The sequence below is a fragment of the Elephas maximus genome, chromosome 11 (assembly GCF_024166365.1).
Source record: "Elephas maximus indicus isolate mEleMax1 chromosome 11, mEleMax1 primary haplotype, whole genome shotgun sequence".
Taxonomy (NCBI): Eukaryota; Metazoa; Chordata; class Mammalia; order Proboscidea; family Elephantidae; genus Elephas; species Elephas maximus.
The window spans coordinates 72024911-72046788 of record NC_064829.1 but is presented as its reverse complement, the minus strand read 5'-3'; the positions used below and the strand labels follow the sequence as shown (position 1 = coordinate 72046788).

Here is a 21878-nt window from a genome sequence, read left to right as displayed (position 1 = left end):
ATATGCTCATATATTATATGAGTATACATGCAGCATTTACAAATATGTATGTATGTATACAGAAATATTCACAACCATTCCTATATATGTACATGGGTGTACTCTCATATGACCTGCACCCATTTAGCATACATATTAGCCTATGTATCTATTCACAAATTATTGTTTGTTATTACTGTTGTTGCAGGATTGTATATGTTATAGCATTTACCATGGTTGCTCTTTATTCTTGTGTACCTTCAGTGCCTTCTTTTGCTTTGGTCACATTGTACTGACTCCCCCCATACCATGTATTGCCTTATCCTTCACCAGAATTAATACTTGTCTACTGTCTAGTTACCAAAAAAAAAAAAGTAAGTGACTCTCCTCTCTCCCCCTTCCATCCCTGGTAACCATCAAAGAGTGTTTCTTTCTGTGTGTAAACCTATTCCTGACTTTTTATAACTGTGGTCTCATACAATATCTGTTCTTTTATAATTGACTTATTTCACTCAGCAGAATGTCCTCCAGATTCATCCATGTTGTGTGATGTTTCACGGATTCATCATTATTCTTTATAATTGTGTAGTATTGCATTGTGTGTATGTACCACACTTTGTTTATCCTGTCATCCACTGATGAACATTTAGGTTGTTTCTATCTTTGTGCTATTGTGAATAATGCCATAATGAACATGGTTGTGCTTATGTCTATACCTGTTACAGCTTTTATTTCTCTTGGAGTGGGACTCTACTTCTAGCTCTTTAAGGAAGCACCATAACGTTTACCATAGTGTACCATTTTACATTCCCCCCAGCAGTGTCCAAGAGTTCCAATCTTCCCACAACCTTGCCAGCATTCATTTGTTTGTTTTATCAGTGTCATTTTTGCCAGGGTGGAATAATTTTCCTCCTGCTAATAGAATTCCTTGTAGTAATTACTAAAGATGAATTTTCTCACCTTTTATTTTTCTGAAAATGTATTCATTCTTGAAGACTTTTTTTGTATATTTTGAATTCTAGATTGCCAGTTATTTTCCTTCAGAAATTTAGACTTTTTATTTCACTTTTTTCTGGATCCAACATTTCTAGTGAGAATTGGCTGTAAGTTTTGCTGTTGTTCCTTTGATATTAATCTATCTGTTTTATATGGCTGCTTTTAAATTTTTCTCTTTGTTTTTTATCATTATGTGCTAATATGTGGTTATGAGTGCTTCTTGAATCTGTAGGTTTATGTCATTTATCAGTTTAGGAAAAGTTTTTAGCTGTTTCAAATACTAATTTTTTTCAAATACTAATTTTTTCTCAACCTCTTTCTTATCAATTTAGGGGGATCCAATTATATGTATGTTGTACTTTTGCATTATGCCCTGCATGTCTTTTTCTCTCTTAGCAATATTTTCTATCTTTTCTACTGTCAATATTTCAATATGGATATTTTCTCTGATTTATCTTCTAATTCTCCAATCCTCTTCAGCTGAGTCTAATATTATATTTCATCCATTTACCCATTGCTTAATTTTGGTTATTTTTGTTCATTTTGGTTAATATTTGTTATCAAATTTCCATTTGATTATTTTTAATATTCTATTTTTCTGCTAGTATTTTTCAGGAAATTATGTCCTCCATTTTAAAAGATATAATAATCATTATTTTAAATTTGTGTTGAATAACTCTAATACTTTGATACCTTGTAAATCTTCTTTTATTGATCCTTTACTCTTTATTTTCAGTCAAGTGTTTTTTACTCCTGGCATACTTGTAATTCCTCATTCAGTGATGGACATTGCATATGAAAATCTGAATAGAAAATCTGAAATTATGGGCAATGTTTTCTTCATCAGCTTGAAGGAGTCCTCCCAGGCCAAATTTGGGATCATTTGCTCATGAAGATAATGTTTGTAATGGATTACAACATTTTGATTAAAATAGGAAGCCATGAGTCCATATTGATATAAATAAACACCGGGGATATTTACATAGTCTCAAAGTAATTCCTCACAAAATACTTAAGTACAAAGGAAAAAGAATAATGTTACAGTAGAGAAACCTGGCAGACAGCACTTTAACCAAATAATCAAAGTTAACATTATCAAAAATGGGATAAATCAAAACTCTGCTAGCAACCATCACCTGTGATGTTTCTATCAAATATATATAACCTGAATTTAATCATCAAGAAACACCAAACAAACCCACACTGAAGGACACTCTAAAAAATACCTGGCCTAAAACTAGACATTCAAAATAATCATCAAATGTGTCAAAATTATTTACGTCAAGGAAAGGTTAAGAAATAGTTTCAAATTGAAGGAGACTAAAGTGACATAATTAAATACAACGTATGATTCTGAATTAAATCCTTTTGTTATAAGGGATGATGTTGAGATGACTGGAGAGACATGAATGGACTCTAAAATTTGGCTGGTAATAATTCAACAATGTTACTTCTCTGATTTTGATGGTTATATTGTGGTTATGTAGATGAATGTCATTGTTTGTAGGAATTATACACTAAGGTATTAAAGGGTGATAAAGTATCTCAAATGGTTCAGGAAAAAAAGTGTTCCTGCTACAATAGTTACACCTGTTCTGTGAGTTTGAAATTATTTCAAAGTAACTTTTATTTTAAAAAGTAGAAGGCCATCCTAATATATCTTCTTCACTGATGGACTACGGAAGGTAAGGGAAAGAGAGAAGTCAAAGATAACTCAGATAGCTGGTTGACAAGGAACAGAAAGAGGACATCAGAGAAAGAGAAGATCTGGGTGTGTGTTGAGGAACATATTGATGCCCACTTGAGAACTTGCAGTAGGCAAGATGAGCCTATCACTGAGAGGTGGGGAACAACTCACACAGCTGTGGAGAGCTGCAGAGGTATGGATGACAGCATCAAGGAACTGTAAGCTGTCAGGGTAGATAACCTCCCCTTGGCTCAGATCGCAGACTAAAATTGGAAGATGCCTGAAAGCAGAGCCCTAAAGAACACTAGAATTTTACAGATGAGTGGAGGAATAAAGATGAACAAAGAATCCTAAAATGAAGTAACCAGAGAAGAAGGCTGAAAACCAGGAGAAGTCAGTGTCATACGAACTATGAAAGGGGAGAGTTTTAGGGAGTGTGTGTAGGATTGAAAACTATGAAGAAGCAGATAAGATAAAAACTTGAAAGTGTTCTCAAATCAGGTGTCCAAATGGAGGTCATTAGTGGCTTTGATAAGAAAAGTTTTATGAGAGCAACTGAGATAGAAGCCAGATTGCAAATGGTAGAGAAATGAAAGAAGGTGGAAAATGAACTCAGCATGTATATACCACTCTTTGAAGGGCTTGATTTTTCAAGCTTAGATTGTCAGAGTGAGAAATAGAAACAATTATGCAGTAGGTGGGAGAGGGGAAGTTAAAAAAAATTGGGAAAATGTGCACCTTGAGTATATTTATACATTGTGAGGAAGAAGTCAGTAAGTGATTGAAGTCGGGGAGAGATATTGATGGAACCAGATCACTGAGGAACTAGGAGTCAATAGGAGGAAAAAAGTAATGGAGGAATTAACCATCCAGAAAAGCCTTTCCTCTGAAATTGATGGAAACAGGAAAAGGAATCAGGACACATGTGGGTAGAAATATGGAGGTGTTTTTCTCCCTAATGGCCTCTATTTTTCTCTATCAAGTAGAAGACAAGATCTTTATTCCAAATTGATGATGGAGGTAATTGGGGAGTTGAGAGAAGTAAGAAAGCTTTTAGTAACTACTGCAAGTACTAAAAAAAGGAGAGAGAAATTACCGGGGACACAAAAGATGAGTGTTGGGCACCAACTCCAGATCTAGCTGGAATGGAGACCATGATGTTGTAGTTATAACTGCACACTTTTAGGGTTTCCACAGGTATCATTCAATATCTCAAGCAGAAGAGCTGAGGGAAACTGTGAGATTAACCCAGATTTGTGGCTTTGCTGTGCAAAAGAGTTAATTAGTAATAGAGTGGTTAAAGAATGAATCCAAAATGATAGCACTAAATTCATACCTATCCATAATTACCCTGAATGTAAATGGACTAAATGCACCAAAAAAGAGACAGAGAGTGGCAGAATGGATTAAAAAACAAGATCCGTCTATATGCTGCCTACAAGAAACACACCTTAGACTTAGAGACACAAACTAAAACTCAAAGGATGGAAAAAATATATCAAGCAAAAAACAATCAAAACAGAACAGGAGTGGCAATATTAATTTCTGACAAAATAGACTTTAAAGTTAAATTCATCAGAAAGGATAAGGAAGGACACTATATAATGATTAAAGGACAAAACACCAAGAAGATATAACCATATTAAATATTTATGCACCCAATGACAGGGATGCAAGATACATAAAACAAACTCTATCAGCATTGAAAAGTGAGATAGACAGCTCCACAATAATAGTAGGAGACTTCTACACACCACTTTCGGTGAAGGACAGGACATCCAGAAAGAAGCTCAATAAACACATGGAAGATCTAAATGCCACAATAAACCAACTTGACTTCGTAGACATATACAGAACACTCCACCCAACAGCAACCAACTATACTTTCTTTACTAGTGCACATGGAACATTCTCTAGAATAGACTACATATTAGGTCACAAAGCTAGCCTTAGCAGAATTCAAAACACTGAAATATTACAAAGCATCTTCTCTGACCATAAGGCCATAAAAGTGGAAATCAATCACAGGAAAAGCAGGGAAAAGAAATCAAACAGTTGGAAACTGAACAATACCCTACTCAAAAAAAGACTGGATTATAGAAGACATTAAGGATGGAATAAAGAAATTCAGAGAATCCAATATGAACGAAAACACTTCCTATCAGAACCTTTAGGACACAGCAAAAGCAGTCCCCGGGGGCCAATTTATATCAATAAATACACACATCCAAAAAGAAGAAAGGGCCAAAATCAAAGAATTATCCCTACAACTTGAACAAATAGAAAGAGAGCAACAAAAGAAACCCACAGGCACCAGAAGAAAACAAATAATAAAAATTAGAGCTGAATTAAATGAAATAAAAAAAAAAAATTGAAAGAATCAACAAGACCAAAAGCTGTTTTTTTGAAAAAATCAACAAAATTGATAAACCACTGGCCAAACTGACAAAAGAAAAGCAGGCGACGAAGCAAATAACCTGAATAAGAAATGAGATGGGCAATATTACAACAGACCCAAATGAAATTAAAAGAATCATATCAGATTACTATGAAAAACTAGACTCAAATTTCAAAACCTAGAAGAAATGAATTCCTAGAAACACACTACCTACCTAAACTAACACAAACAGAGGTAGAACAACTAAATAGACCCATAACAAAAGAAGAGCTTGAAAAGGTAATCAAAAAACTCCCTCCAAAAAAAGCCCTGGTCCAGACGGCTTCACTGCAGAGTTCTACCAAACTTTCAGAGAAAAGTTAACACCACTACTACTAAAGGTATTTCAGAGCATAGAAAAGGATGGAACACTACCAAATTCATTCTATGAAGCCACCATACCCCGATACCAAAACCAGGTAAAGACACCACAAGAAAAGAAAATTATAGACCTATAGCCCTCATGAATGTAGATGCAAAAATCCTCAACAAAATTCTAGCCAATAGAATTCAACAACATATCAAATAAATAATTCACCATGACCAAGTGGGATTCATACCAGATATGCAGGGATGGTTCAACATTAGAAAAACAATTAATGTAATCCACCACATAAACAAAACAAAAGACAAGAATCACATGATTTTATCAATTGATGCAGAAAAGGCATTTGACAAAGTTGAACACTCATTCATGAGAAAAACTCTCAGCAAAATAGGAATAGAAGGAAAATTCCTCAACATAATAAAGGGCATCTTGCCAACAGCCAACATCACCCTAAATGGAGAGAGCCTGAAAACATTCCCACTGAGATCGGAAACCAGACAAGGATGCCCTTTATCACCACTTTTATTCAACATTGTGCTGGAAGTCTTAGCCAGAGCAATTCAGCTAAATAAAGAAATAAAGGGCATCCAGATTGGTGAGGAAGAAGTAAAAGAATCCCTATTTGCAGATGACATGATCTTATACACAGAAAACCCTAAGAAATCCTCCAGAAAACTACTGGAACTAATAGAAGAGTTCAGCAGAGTATCGGGATGCAAGATAAACATACAAAAATCAGTTAGATTCCTCTACACCAACAAAAAGAACATTGAAGAGGAAATCATCAAATCAATGCCATTTACAGTAGCCCCCAAGAAGATAAAGTACTTAGGAATAAATCTTACCAGAGATGTAAAAGACTCATACCAAGAAAACAACAGTACACTTCTGCAAGAAACCAAAAGATGCTTACATAAGTGGAAGAACATACCTTGCTCGTGGATAGGAAGACTTAACATTATAAAAATGTCTATTCTACCAAAAGCAATCTATATATTTAATGCAATTCCAATTCAAATCCCAACGACATTCCTTAATGATGGAGAAACAAGTTACCAATTTCATGTGGAAGGGAAAGAGGCCACGGATAAATAAGGCATTACTGAAAAAGAAGAACAAAGTAGGAGGCCTTACTTTACCTGATTTTAGAACCTATTCTACCACCACAGTAGTCAAAACAGCCTGGTATTGGTACAACAACAGATACATGGACCAACGGAACAGAATTGAGAATCCAGACATAAATCCATCCACATATGAGCAGCTGATATTTGACAAAGACCCAAAGTCAGTTAAATGGGGAAAAGATAGTCTGTTTAACAAATGGTGCTGGCATAACTGGATATCCACTCCATGCACAAAAACTAACTCAAAATGGAGCAAAGACCTAAATATAAAGTCTAAAAGGATAAAGATCGTGGAAGAAAAAATAGGGACAACATTAGGAGCCCTAATACGTGGCATAAACAGTATAAAAAACATTATAAAGAATGTAGAAGAAAAACTAGATAACTGGGAGCTCCTGAAAATCAAACACTTATGCTCATCCAAAGACTTCACCAAAAGAGTAAAAAGATTACCTACAGACTGGGAAAAAGTTTTTAGCTATGACATTTCTGATCAGTGCCTGATCTCTAAAATCTACATAATACTGCAAAAACTCAACTGCGAAAAGACAAATAACCCAATTTAAAAAATGGGCAAAAGATATGAATAGACACTTCACTAAAGAAGACATTCAGGTAGCTAACAGATACATGAGGAAATATTCACGATCATTAGCCATTAGAAAAATGCAGATCAAAACTACAATGAGATTTCATCTCACTCCAACAAGGCTGGCATTAATTCAAAAAACACAAAATAATAAATGTTGGAGTGGCTGTGGAGAGATTGGAACACTTCTACACTGCTGGTGGGAATGTCAAATGGTACAACCACTTTGGAAATTGATTTGGTGCTTCATTAAAAAGCTGGAACTAGAACTACCATACAATCCAGCAATCCCACTCCTTGGAATATATCCTAGAGAAATAAGAGCCTTTACACTAACAGATATATGCACACCCATGTTTATTGCAGCACTGTTTACAATAGCAAAAACATGGAAGCAACCAAGGTGCCCATCAACGGATGAATGGATAAATAAATTATGGTATATTCACACAATGGAATACTATGCATTGATAAAGAACAGTGAGGAATCTGTGAAACATTTCATAACATGGAGGAACGTGGAAGGCATTATGCGGAGTGAAATTAGTTGCAAAAGGACAAATATTGTATAAGACCACTATTATTAAAACTTCAGAAATAGTTTAAACTAAGAAGAAAACATTCTTTTGTGGTTATGATGGGGGGAGGGAGGGAGGCTGGGGGGGATATTCACTAATTAGGTAGTAGATAAGAACTACTTTAGGTGAAGGGAAAGACAGCACACAATACAGGGGAGGTCAGCACAATTGGACTAAACCAAAAGCAAAGAAGTTTCTTGAATAAACTGAATGCTTCGAAGGCCAGTATAGCAGGGGCAGGGGCCTGGGGACCATGGTTTCAGGGGACATCTAAGTCAATTGGCATAATAAAATCTATTAACAAAACTTTCTGCATCCCACTTTGAAGAGTGGCGTCTGGGGTCTTAAATGCTAGCAAGCAGCCATCTAAGATGCATCAGTTGGTCTCAACCCCCCTGGATCAAAGAAGAATGAAGAACACCAAGGACACAAGGTGATTACGAGCCCAAGCGACAGAAAGGGCCACATGAACCAGAGACTACATCAGCCTGAGACCAGAAGAACTAGATGGTGCCCGGCTACAACCGATGACTGCCCTGACAAGGAACACAACAGAGAACCCCTGAGGGAGCAGGAGAGCAGTGGGATGCAGACCCCAAATTCTCATAAGACTAGACTTAATGGTCTGGCTGAGACTGGAAGGACCCCGGTGGTCACGGCCCCCAGACCTTCAGTTGGCCCAGGACAGGAACCATTCCCGAAGCCAACTCTTCAGACATGGATTGGACTGGACAATGGGTTGGAGAGGGATGCTGGTGAGGAGTGAGCTTCTTTGATCAGGTGGACACTTGAGACTATGTTGGCATCTCCTGCCTGGAGGGGAGATGAGAGGGTAGAAGGGGCTAGAAGCTGGCGAAAAGGACACGAAAAGAGAGAGTGGAGGGAGAGAGCAGGCTGTCTCATTAGGGGGAGAGTAATTGGAAGTGTGTAGCAAGGGGTATATGCGTTTTTGTGTGAGAGGCTGACTTGATTTGTAAACTTTCACTTAAAGCACAATAAAAATTATTCAAAAAAAAAAAAAAAGAATGAATCCATGGAGTAGTTCGATATGGAAATGAAGCCAGGAGAGAACTGACACTTTGGGAGAAAATAGAGAGGCCAAGAAATTGACTAAGTCAATCCAGTAGAAGAACAGACTGAGTGGAAGTGAAGGAATAAAAGAACTAGAAGAATAGTTTTTTGTGGCCACAAAATGGGAAATTGGAGTTGTAGATTTCAGAAGTGGAACAGTCCCAGGTATTAAGTTCCAGGGTGTGGTCTTGGGCATCAGTTATTAAGAAGAAGGTGTGGAGAGAAGGTCAGGAAACTGTACAAAGGAAAGTTTGGTGGGTCATCCACATGGACATTGAAGTTACACAAAATGGTGGCAGAATTTGGAAGAGTATGGAATAACATTTACAAAAATCTGACCCAAGGCATCTTTAGCATGGATTGAGGGAAGAAGGAGAAGAAGATGTCAGGAATTGTGGTTCGATCTTCAAGGATATCATATCTTTTGTAAAGAGAATTTATAAAACATCATTACTATTACTATCAATTATAATAGACTCATCTATATTCAAATCTGAGTAATAGTTAAACTAAATATAAATATCTTGGAGATTATCTAGTTTGCAGTGACATAAATAATTGAAAGTTGACAATTAGTTACATTTTTAACCAAAAGCAGTACTAGAAAAACTAAACTAGCTGTACTTAAATATTTGGGAGGAAAAAATGGCAGTGTCTCTGTTTTCCATTTTCTTGATCAGATTTCACCTTACTGTACTTCCAGGTTAATTGATTTTTACCTACACCAAGTGCCAGGTGACTGTGGAGATCTGTTATAAATAGAAGCATGATGGACTGATCAACTTCTAGTTTGAAGACCTGGCAATCTCTTGAGGGCACAGCAGTATGTGTGGGAACACAGAGACACTAATGTGGTCCTGCACCTACAGGGCGGCCCCTATGAAGCTTGTGTAGGAGTCTTTTGGGAAGACAAAGTTGTCCAGTGCTTCATAATTGTCAGGCTGCCAAAGGAATAGGGAGTGGTGCTGGAAAAGAGTGAAGAATTTGAGTGGGTGATAGGCAGAGGGAGCAATAATGATTGGGTGGAACACAGAGAGCTGGCAAAGATGCAGGTGGAAATAAGCCCAGAGGAGTCACTGAGGTGGAGTTTTATGGTTGTCTGAGAAGTGGGTAATTAAAAGGGAGACCAAACATGCCCAGAGCATCATAGCTACTGTGTCTGCTTGAATAGTACTAACCAGGGAAGCAGCTTTATGTTGTGACGGTAATGATGGTTTCAAAGCATGGGTTGAGCATAGTAGGGTATAGAGTATATTCTGGGCCCCACTGGTCTTTGGGTGGGCAGAATGCAATGATAGATGCATTGATAATGCACACATCATACAGTAATATTAAAAATTAGGCTGCTGACCCCAGATGAGCCCATTCCCCATCTCTGTTGCATCTGGACTGCTCCTTTGCCAATGGCTGTCCTAATCTAACCATGCCTCCCAGACACTCGTAAGTGATCTCACTGAAAAGATAAGTAACTGCCAGAGGGAGAGATGAAAGGGTATGGCTGAGAAAAAAAGAGGGGTGGAATGAAAGAACTCAGCACTGGAGATGCAAAGCTATCTCCCATTAGACTCAAAGCTCAGGAAAATGGATAGACATTTCCTTGCTGCTCATACCAAAACCCATTACTGCTGGGTCGACTCTGACTCATAGTCACCCTTTAGGACAGAGTAGAGCTACCCATAGGGTTTCCAAGGCTGTAATCTGCACAACTTTTCTCCCCCAGGGCGGCTGGTGGGTTCAAATCACTGACCTTTCAGTTAGTAGCTGAGCACTTAACCACTGCACCACCAGGTGTTCTTTGCTACCCATAAAACCAAGCCAAACCAAACCGAACCTGTTGCCTTCAAGTTGATTCCCACTCATAGTGACCCTATAGGACAGAGTAGAACTGCCCCATAGGGTTTCCAAGGAGCACCCGGTAGATTCGCCCTGCTGACCTTTTGGTTAGCAGCCATGGCTCTTAACCACTGCACCACCAGGGGGTCATACCAAAAAAACAAGCCCATTGCCATCGAGTCAATTTCAACTCATATGTGATCCTATCCAAAAAAAAAAAAAAAAAAAACCATTGCCGCCGAGTCGATTCTGACTCATAGCGACCCTATAGGACAGAGTAGAACTGCCCCATAGAGTTTCCAAGGAGCGCCTGACAGATTCAAACTGCCAACTCTTTGGTTAGCAGCCGTAGTACTTAAACGCTACGCCACCAGGGCAGACACCCCTAAATGTGCTGTCTGCCTTCCTTCACCCCAGTTACAGCTCAACATAATGCCAATAGAAAAATTAACTGTTTTGGAGCCCATCAGTCTGGTGACCCTGAATATGCAGATTGAATGAAATAAAGTTGTACATTGGAAACAGAGTGACGATATTTTTAAAACACCCCAGAACATAATTTGTCACGGCTCAGTAGAAAGACACAAGGATTTATTCAGATAATGTATTGAACAAGGTTCAAGTCCAGAGTGGAAACAACCCTCTGACATAGGAGACATCGCTTACCTTATGAATGTCAGACACTTTTTCTGCAAAAACACCATTTGCAATGTGGAGCTGGTAATCCTTGTGGGGTGCGTTTATATCAGAGAGAACTCTTTCCAGTTGAGATTGGAGTCTTGGCTGATATGAAAAAGATTTATAAAAAATTATTCTTGAACTATAAAATTATGCATAGTCTCATCTACATGTGAAATAACACATCTATATTATACCATAACAGTATGAAAAATAATGATGCAACCTATACTGCATACATCTATCATCTCTAAGCTGTTATTATTTAACTCAAAAGCTAATTACTGTCATTAGTTTTTAACCACTGGTTTAGGCGAAATTCTGTCTTCTATGCCCTACTATTTGCTACTGTGCTAGATTTCAAGATCTCCATGCTAATCAAATTGTTTTATGAGTCTGGAGTTTTCTGAGTGTCAAATCCATCTCATACTCAAAGTTTTGAAGTCTCAGTTTTTTAAAGACAAGCCCATGACCATACTGACCAATTTGAATGGTTATCAAATTTTTAAGATGTTGATTATTTAAGCAGCTTTCTCTCCTAAAGTGAAGCTTGATGGCTCAGTTTGAGGTCCTCCAGGCCCTGAGCTTCTCCTTCCCCTCCCTAGCAGCTTAATGGAAGTGAGCAGACAACAGGGAAAGGAAAGGAGAAAAAAAAAATGAGGATCATCAACTAATTTTAAACATATTTAACTTTGAAAATATGGTTGGTCAGGACGGGGTATTACTGAAGTGAATTTAGGATGATTATGTCTATATTCTAACTTTTACTGTCTCCAATTCCCAAAGATATGTAAAAGGTGAATGTCATTAAAATCATCTTCTTAAAGAACTCTGAATATGAATAAAGCCCTTTTCCATTCTTTATGTGCAAAAGTGACAGTGAGTTAGTTTATCTGTTAGTTTTCCACATGTGAATGCCTACTGTACATACAGCTCTATACTATACGCTATGAGTGAATGTACTTGAGGAATTTCATTGTGTATTACCCATTTTTTTTTTGATTACCCATATATGACTGACGTAAGAAAACAAATAGACAAAAAGGAAAATTGAAACATCACTGTAAAGACACATACAGATTTATCTGGATCCACAAATAACAGCATTTAAATATCTGTTCATTTCCAAATCAATCCTTCTAATAAATGGGCTTTGATTCTTTCCTACTTCATTTATTTAACAAACGTTTATTGGGCACTGTGATAGGAATTGAGGATATAAAGGTTTTAGATGTAGGTCCTAACCTCAATGGGCTAGTCTATAGTCAATGGAAACCCTTATAATGTGCTTATATGGTCCCTGGACCCTTTCCAAAAGGCCCAAAATAACATAGACTTTAAGCCTTCTTCTCTAAACTAGTGGTAAAAGGGTATTTAAAGCACTACAATTGTTCTCAGAGCTATATATTTTCTAATAGAAATTAATAAATTAAAACTTCATCCATCCAAATATTTTGAATTCACTTGAATGCACCGAATGTCCCTTTGAAATAATCATACTTCACTGATATCGACGGTACCTCTCCTGACTAGACTGTCTAGGATAACTCCTGACTCAGCTGATTAAGCATCAGTCTCTCAAAGGGAAAAAAAACTATACAGTAATTAGGCATACCTGGTTGTCGAAATAGCTACCCAAAAGACCTCAGTTAAAGTGATTTATTTACATCCAGTGTTCATTTTTTTTTTTCCTCATCTCTACCAACAACTACTTCTAAGTAGAAAAAATCCCTTTTTATTTGTTTTTCTTAAGAAAAGCTATGAGCTGTTGTCATACTCCTTCTCAAATCTAATCTCTTGGTTCTAATTGCTCACTGATGGATGCAGCATTAAAAAATTGGCACATTTATTTATTATGATTCTGTTTTATATTTCCATTTTAAAGCTAGTCATCTGTAAGAAAAGATCATGCTACTGTTAACTGAGTAGATAAAAAATTAATTTCTACACATACTTGAATTCAATAATTCTTCTACTTTACAACAGAAGACTAAGTTCTGCTCCTACGATCTCTCCGATCAAATTTAACTAAAGGGTTTACTAAAATAAATAATTAACATCCTAGAATAAAGTTAACATAATATAATGAATTTGTCCAATAAGTGTACTAAATAGTTCATTTTACCAATACAAACTGGCTGTGAATGTCATAGGAGAAAGTAAAACATTTAGTTCCACACCATCTTGCCAAAATCTGGCCAACACACAAGTAAAATAATGGTAAGTTAATAATTAACAAGTAACTTATCAAAAGGTTTATTTGAACTGTCCACAATCGGGAAATTTGAATGAGAGGTGTTTCTTTGCTTCAAAAGAATAGAAAACATATTTAAATATACTTTTGAAACAGGAATTTTTCCTCAGATTAGTTTCACATTCGTTTCTCTGAAAGAACCTGGGCTTTACCTGGGCATGAGAAGCTTTTCCACATCCTGAGACGGTGTTAAAGTGAAGCATCTGCAAACAGGGCACAAGGACAGAGGCTGTCAGAGGCAGAGGTTGCTAGTGGAATAGTTAGCAAGAGTTTTTAAAAATGAAAATAATTATTTCTTTCACAATAAATGTGTCTAAATGCTACCCGGAGGTCGCTAGTGTCCAGAGTGGATTCACTCCATGTCACCAAATGAACATCAATGGGCTGGAAAGGAGAAAAGCATGTTCCATTTTTAATTTTCATTGACTTTTCTTCCTTTTCTACCTCCTGCTGTCTCTTAGGTACACCACCAAACCAAACCCGTTGCCACTGAGTCGATTCTGACTCATAGCAACCCTATAGGACAGAGTAGAACTGCTGCAAAGGGTTTCCAAGGAGCAGCTGGTGGATTTGAACTGCTGACCTTTTGGTTAGCAGCCAAGCTCTTAACCACTGCACCACCAGGGTTCCATTACTATCATAGGTTTAATTTATTTTATCATTGATAAATCTTTTTTATACCTTCCTAAAGTGAACCCTGGTGGCACAACGCTGAAAAACTCATCTGCTAACCAAAAAGTATTGAACTCTCCAGAGAAAGAAAATAATCATTCTAGCTTAAATTATCTGCACAAATAATCTTCAGCAAATACTTTGGTGTGACAGGTTACAACAGGGATAAACTTCCAGTAGAGTCAGAGCCAACTCTGCGGCACACAACAATGGCACTCACCTACGAACTACAAAAACCGGAGAATCGGTGGGCAGAACGGGTTGGCATCAAAGTCTCCACATGCAACCTGGACCTAGTATCTCCCCTGCTGTTGAGCTACTGAATTTAGGTGACAAATTCCTGAGAGAAGACAGGGAAACTGGGACTATCTTACTTACTTGAACATCTTGGCTCAGGGCAGTGTACAAGGGTAAGTGAATAAGCACTTTCTGAAGGTGGCGGTGGTGGGCATGGTGATGACAATGTGATGCTCATTCAGATTAGCTGCTACTATCTGGAATGTACTATAGTTTGTGCTTGAATCACTAGGATTTCATTGCTATCTCCTTCTAGCTCTACTTTCTCATCCATGTCTGCTGAGACATGGTTCTCAAACTTCACTGTGCACCAGGAGGGCTAATCAAAACACAGATCTCTGGGCTCTGTTCTCATGGTTTCTGATTCAGTAGTTCTGGAGTGGAGGTCAAGCGTTTGTATTTCTAACAAGTTCTCCAGGTGATGTTGATGCTGCTAGTCGAGAACACTCTACTAGAAAAGAAAATCAAATCTGAAGTTCTAGGAGTATTCCTGCTGCCTCCCCCACTCAAAAACAAGTGCTCAGAAACCCGAGGAGTGGTTCATTGAGATGTGTGAAGATTAGGCATTGTGTTCTTTAATGATAAAGTGCCCTGCTGGTACAGTGGTTAAGTGCTCAGCTGTTAACCAAAGGTCAGAAGTTTGAACCCAAGTGTCACTCTGCAGGAGGAAGATGTGGCAGTCTCCTTCTGTAAAGATTACGGTCTTGAAATTCCTATGGGGCAGTTCTACTCTGTCTTACAGGGTCACTATGAGTTGGAATCAACTCCATGGCAACCAATTTTGTTTTGTTTTGTTTTGTTTTGTTTTTGTGATGGTTTGCCTTTTCATGAGGACAATTGCAGGGAAACATTTTCTTGGGAAAGATAATTTGCCCGAATGACTAGTTGCAGAAGCCATGGATGGTAGAACTGAGACCAACCTTATCAATCTGAGCTGCACAGTCCCCTCGGGCCCCCAGACGGACCAGGGCCAGGGCAGTGAAGAGGCTCAGAGAGGAGAAGAACACATTTCCATTCCCTTGATTGTTGTCCAACTCTCTGAACAGGTTGAAGCAAAAGTCTGCGTTTGCTGCAGCAAGGGAGGCCATTGTGAAACAGAGGACAGCCTGAAGAACAACGGAAACACTGTTAGTCCTGAATGCATTTCCTATGAATGTTATGGTTTTCATACTCATTTATTTTTAAACGCCAAGCTTCAATTCTTCAGCCTTAGATTTAATCATAGGGTAACTTGGAACAAAAGATACTATGGGAAAAAAATTTTTTTTTGGTCCAGCATCCTTGTTACCAACAACCTAGCACTATCTTTGCTGGCAATGATACTACGATGCACTCATTTTTTTGCACATTGATGTTCTTTAGTGCCCTGTTTCCACCTGTGCTGTCCTATTCACGTCTAGGGCATCTTCCCTCTTCTCTTCAATGTGGCATTTGCATCCTCAGTGGCCTTTGATAGTGTTCTAAGCAGACACATTCATGGGACCTACTGTTTCTCAAATTACCCCAGATTTTTAAGCTGAAATAGAGCAAAGGCGCTGTTTAAAGCCAATTTAACTCTTACAGAAGTAAACTGTCTGTTGGAGGGGTTATACATTACCCATTCCTAGAGCAATCATGCATCCTAATTTTGGGGAAGGGGACTGTCATAATTTCAAACATTACCGATATAGGTATATTCTTTTCAGGCCATCGTCTGAATATCATTATTATTATTATTTTGGAATAGAAGATGTGCGTACTATATTATATACCATGAAAACGCGTAAGACTTTCCAGCACATAGGTCTGTCTTTTGTTAGAGAGCCTAAGGGGGAATAATAAGGTAGAAACCAAGCCAACCATGAGATCATCTTCACATTCTGGATGATGTTGTTTCTGTGATGTAGAGGGCTACTGCCACCATAAAATTCCTCGGGGCTTTCATTTGGTATTTCTTTGCAAACTTTCACTGCAAAGTTCAAATCAATCCCAATACCACAGTTTGGGTTGTCTCAGGCTAAACGAATTTGCATGAATGTTCCAGGTTATTCCATTAGGAGCACTGTGACATGACCATTATTTTACATGTGATGGTGTGGAGGGTTCCCAGGGTCCTAGACTAGGAACTGAGAGGCCCAATACTAGTAGCAGCTCTGTCACTAACAATTGTGTGTCCTGGTTCAAGTCTTTAGCTTCTCTGAATTTCTAATTTCTCATCTTAGTGAGATGATCTATTTAAAGGATCTAGTGCAATGATTCTCAACAGAAAATCAAGTGTCATGCCACCCTGGCCCCCTGCAAAATAAGCATGCCGTATCAGACATGGGGTGGTATGGTGGAGAGGTGAAGAAGGTCATGGAAAGGAAAATATATGAAGTTTCAAAAAGAATATTTTTAAATTGCCGCTGTGTTGACTTTGTAGGTACCACAAATATTTAATGCATTTTGAAATAACAAATGACATTAAAGTAAGTTTTTTTCAATTTGTATTTTATCCAAAGGAAGCTTAAGTTATAAAAAAAAAAAAAAAATTCAGACACACCTATTCTAGTATAATGCCCGACCCACAGTAGGAATTCAATGAATTGGAGCTGCTATGATTATCTGTAAATTGGTGTTAATCTGCTCCATCCTAAAAGACACCAAATTGGCCATTTCCGGAAAAAGTGCTCCTGAAGTGAGCTTCTGGGCTCAAGTAAACACATGAGACTGTGGGCAGCTCCTGTCTGGAGATGAGATGAGAAGGCAGAGGGGGGCAGAAGTGGGTTGAATGGACATAGGGAATACAGGGTGGTGAAGAGGAGTGTGCTGTCCCATTAGGGGAGAGCAGCTAGGAGTACACAGCAAGGTGTATGTAAGTTTTGTATGAGAAACTGACTTGTAAACTTTCACTTAAAGTACAATAAATTAAAATAAAAAAAAACAGTGCTCCCAAGGGGCCCATACTTGACACTTTTTTAACCCCAAGCCCCAAGAGCATCGCTGAGGCACACTGTCATAAACGCTGCTGGTTTTCAGGCTTGAGTTCAGCGACATTGAACTCACTATAAGCCTCACTCTTCAGTCACACCCCAGGAGTCCAGGGTGAGCAAATCTCCTCGTTCACATCCTCACGCCCCCTCAACACCAAGAAAGAACAGCCTTTATCTATGGCCTCCTTTTGGAAAAGTAACGTTGATTTCGTCGGGAATCCAAGTGATCCAGGGGGAAGAGAGGTGGCTGCTGTGATTGGAGCTACAGAGAAAACCTGTTCCAGCAAAGGAGAGAAGGAACAACACAGGGAAGCATGGAATGGGAGTTTGGGGGTTCAGGGCAGCGTCACCAGTGAGTGCTATTGGCAAGGCCTAAAGGCCCACAGGCTGTTCAGGGACTTAAAATCATATTTTAGACATGAAAAATAAGTATTGCTTCCACAAGAAAAAAATTTTTATAATTTTAAAGTAGTTTTTACAAGAAAATTTAAGACAAAATTAACGTCTGCAATTAAATGTACTAAAATGCAGCATGAATTTATTTTAATATTAAAGTTAGTAGTCACAAAAATTTCATCACTTTCGATGGGAAGAGGAGTCCGAGATTCTCTCTTCAAAAAAGGTGATAGCTGAAAATCATAGTCAAAGGAACTTCGAGAGCAAAATCAAAACAATCCTTTCCAAATATTTACATGAAAATTATATTTAAACGTCCCAGATTGCAAACACACACACACACACACACACTTTAAGGCACATTTGCCTTTGGACAAGCCCCAGTGCTTTTTGCTGCTTTACAAGTTTATGTCTAACTATTTTATCCCTTGGGGAAAAAATCCTGATGTTTGTGTCGATCATTCTTAAATCACTTTCTAAGCAACCATCACACATTTCCGTTTCTAATCTTTTAGACATCATGACAGCTTTTCATGAAACTACCACTGTGTTGAAGAAAAGAAACACTACATAGGAATTTGTTCATTCAGACGACCGAGTTCATAATCTTTATGGTTTAGGTAAATGTTATGGAAGAGAAATCCTACTAAGAAATAATGATTAGAGAGAAGCATGACCTGAGACATTCCTCGACGATTATAAATTCGTACACAATAATTTAAAATATGATGAACGGTCCTAAATAGTATACACTCACACCATTCTTGTACAGACACGCTCAAGCACATGGAAAATAAATACCAAAAAATGTTCCACCTCACTTAATTGTTTTTATCTTTCTCTATGCAGGTACACCGTAGTTCCGAGAAATGAAAGCAAGATTCTTTCCTCCTCATCTGATATAGAGTCAGAATCCCACTGGCCAATAGATAACTATTTTTAAGGCTGAATTAATTGTTTTACACCTCAAAGCCCCACCAGATGACAAATGAATAAATACTACCATTGTGCTAAAACCGTGGTTTTCCTTTTTCCCCATAATTACTTTGCACAGCAACTTTAAAAAAATAAACAAAAACAGCAACAAAAGTAGACTAAATTAGAACAAGCCACCGGTAAGTACCTAATGATTGAGTCCCAGTTAAATAAGGACAGTAAATTACTACACTACAGCTACAGAAGATGTCACTGTGACATTGCCCAGTATGCCATCGTCCACACATAGCAATGAAGGGAAAGTCTTTTCAAATTATTAAATAACTTAGCTATAGGATTAATTTTTAATTTATTTAAAATATATCATATGCTTACACTTCTTACATCAAGAGTTTAATATGCAAGTACATAATTTATAATATTCAAAAAAAATAATTTTCAAGCTATCATAAATTAACAAGTACTCATGAAGATTTTTAAGTCCCAGACTTCAGACTTGAGGATCTAAAAATCCATGGCAGTCTGAAGCTTATTTGATTGTGAGTGTGGTGTATTTTAATCCGACAACGTTTTTACGCCATCCTGCTTATTTTGCTTATAGTCAATATGTCTCAAAACAAAATAATAGAAATTTTCTCACCAAAGCTTCTTTAAAAAAAAGCCTACTAAAAAGAAAGAAACACAATTTTTCAGATAAAGAGTGAGCAAAATCAGGCACAAAGAACAGTGAATAAAACATGAAATTATAATGTAATATTTCACAAACCTAAGCGGCCGAGCAGTGGTTAAGCGCTCGGCTGCTAATGGAAGGGTCGGTGGCTGGAACCTACCAGCCATTCTTAAGGAAAAATATGTGGCAGTCTGCTTCCATAAGGATTTACAGCCTTGGAACTCTATGGGGCAGTTTTCCCAGGTCCTAAAGGGTTTCAATGAGTCGGAATTGACTCGAGGGCAATGGGTTTAAGTCTTCTACTTAATTTATATAGTTGATAAATTATGTGCCTTAAGTGTTTGATAAAAAATATTATCTAATCTTGAATAATTTTGTATGTACAAGGAAAAGCAGTCATAGTTCATGGTACATTATTGAGGGAAAAAAAAGAAAGCTCCCATGTTTACTGAATACATTACTGGGGGGAGAAAAAAATAAATAACTACTCTTGAACATGCTTAATTTTTACCCTTATCACATAAGTCAGATTTTATAAATATAGTTATTGCTCTATGGAAGTATTTTAAAATCTTGAATTTCTTTTAAAAACAGAGTTTCAAATTTTGATAAATCCCTGATAATCTCTATCAGATGAGGATTTAGCTATGTCACTAGAACAGGGTTCATTTGAAATCTCCAAAGTTAGTATATCCTTGTGAGGATTGCAACCAATGTCACGAAACCATTTGTGTATAAATTTTTGAATCATAAATTAATTTGCTCTGTAAACTTTCACCTAAATCACAATAAAAAAAAACAAAAAAATTAGTAATCCATTACAGGAAACCCTGGTGGCTTAGTGGTTAAGAGGTCGGTTGCTAACCAAAAGGTCTGCAGGCAGTTCGGATCCACCAGGTGCTCCTTGGAAACCCTGTGGGGCAGTTCTATTCTGTCCTATATGGTCGCTATGAGTTGGAATCATCTCCACGGCAACAGGTTTTTTTGGTTTTAATCCATAATGCCTTAAAGAACACTGGAAATATAGGCTGTAGAGCTGTCCATATTTCCCCAAGTGCTATTTATCTCTCTCAGATTGAACACTTTGGTCTCTTACACCCTGCACTTCGGTGTGTTGTTCCCCACCTAAATTTCTACCCTGACACCACTTAGTCAGCCGTAGAGAAGCCCTAAGGTAGAGAGGCTGAGGCCTGGACCAGGTGATTTCAGTATTGTTTGCTGAGTTTAGGGTCTCAGGACAGAGACGTAGCCACCACTAAATTCTTCATTCATTCTCATTCTCTCCCTCCCCACCCCACCCATGGCCCCCCGGCTCAAAGGGTCTGGCCAGATTTTAACTTGTGGACTTCAGAAATATTTACCTTACTGTCTTCATAGAGGAAGCTAGCAGCTGGTTGGGTGAGTCTGGAAGAGTTCCTAGCCTTACTCTGAATATAAAGCCTCTGACGCAGACACTCCCTGACTCCCTTCTTCCTCTACCAGTTTGTGATGACCGTGGTAATTTTAACATGAAATTGTGTTCAGGGCCTTTACAGGGCAAACTAACACAAGTTTGTAGAGCATTATCTTGGAGTATTAGAAACCCAACTCAAAAACTCATCAAGATAGGTGCTTTTAATGAATCAAGTTTTAGCATGAAATTTTATCTGACATTTAATATCATATGATATTTTCATATACTATATGCAGATAGTGGTAGCATGCGGTACCTCCGGTGTTTTTTACATGTGGGTAAGTATGCATTTCACATTCAATCACTGGCTTTTGCTGTTATTTCTTTGGGTCTTCCCCTTGCCCCGATTTTGGTATATAAAGAGGAACATGGCAGGTCCCCACCTCCAAACACTCAAATTCTAGCTCTGCTACAGACCTAGGAATTGCTGCATTTCAGACTTTCAGGAGGAGCAGGGTTTTACTTTAAAATGTGTTTCTGACTTTATCTTATACATTATTCCTACAAGTGTTTGCTCAGATTTCCTTCATTTTCCTTGCATATTTCAATGCTAAAATTGAGTATCTCAATCTTTAGAAACTCTCTAGGGTGAATATGGAGTCCTGGTGGTACAATGATTAACAGTTTGGCTACTAACCGAAAGGTAGGCAGTTCAAATCTCCACCCTTGGAAGCTGAATGGGGCAGTTCTACTCTGTCCTATAGGTTCTATAAGTTGTAATCAACCTGATGGCAACGGGCTTCGTTTTTTTGGTTTAAGGTGCATATTGAGCCCTGGTGGTACAACAGATAGTCACTTGGCTGCTAACCAAAATGTTGGTGGTTCAAACCTACCAGCTGCTCCACCCGAGAAAGATGTGGCAGTCTGCTTCCATAAAGATTACAGCCTTGGAAACCCCATGGGGCAGTTCTACTCTGTCCTACAGGGTCACTATGAGTCAAAATCA

At 38.0% G+C, this 21878-nt stretch overlaps 1 protein-coding gene across 2 annotated transcripts in view; it reads right to left on the bottom strand.

Annotated features, from left to right (window-relative positions):
- Positions 1 to 15614, bottom strand: part of SERPINB7 (serpin family B member 7) — a 33526-nt gene extending 17912 nt beyond the window's left edge. Inside the window, exons 1-3 of one of the 2 annotated variants that reach the window (XM_049900280.1) lie at positions 15447 to 15614; positions 13710 to 13760; positions 11292 to 11408 (exon numbers count right to left, since the gene is read on the bottom strand). In XM_049900280.1, coding sequence (XP_049756237.1) covers positions 11292 to 11408; positions 13710 to 13760; positions 15447 to 15614 — 336 coding nt within the window. The remainder of the gene's footprint in view (positions 1 to 11291; positions 11409 to 13709; positions 13761 to 15446) is intronic. The other variant, XM_049900281.1, reaches the window with a different exon arrangement.
- Between the last annotated feature and the right edge of the window lie 6264 nt (positions 15615 to 21878).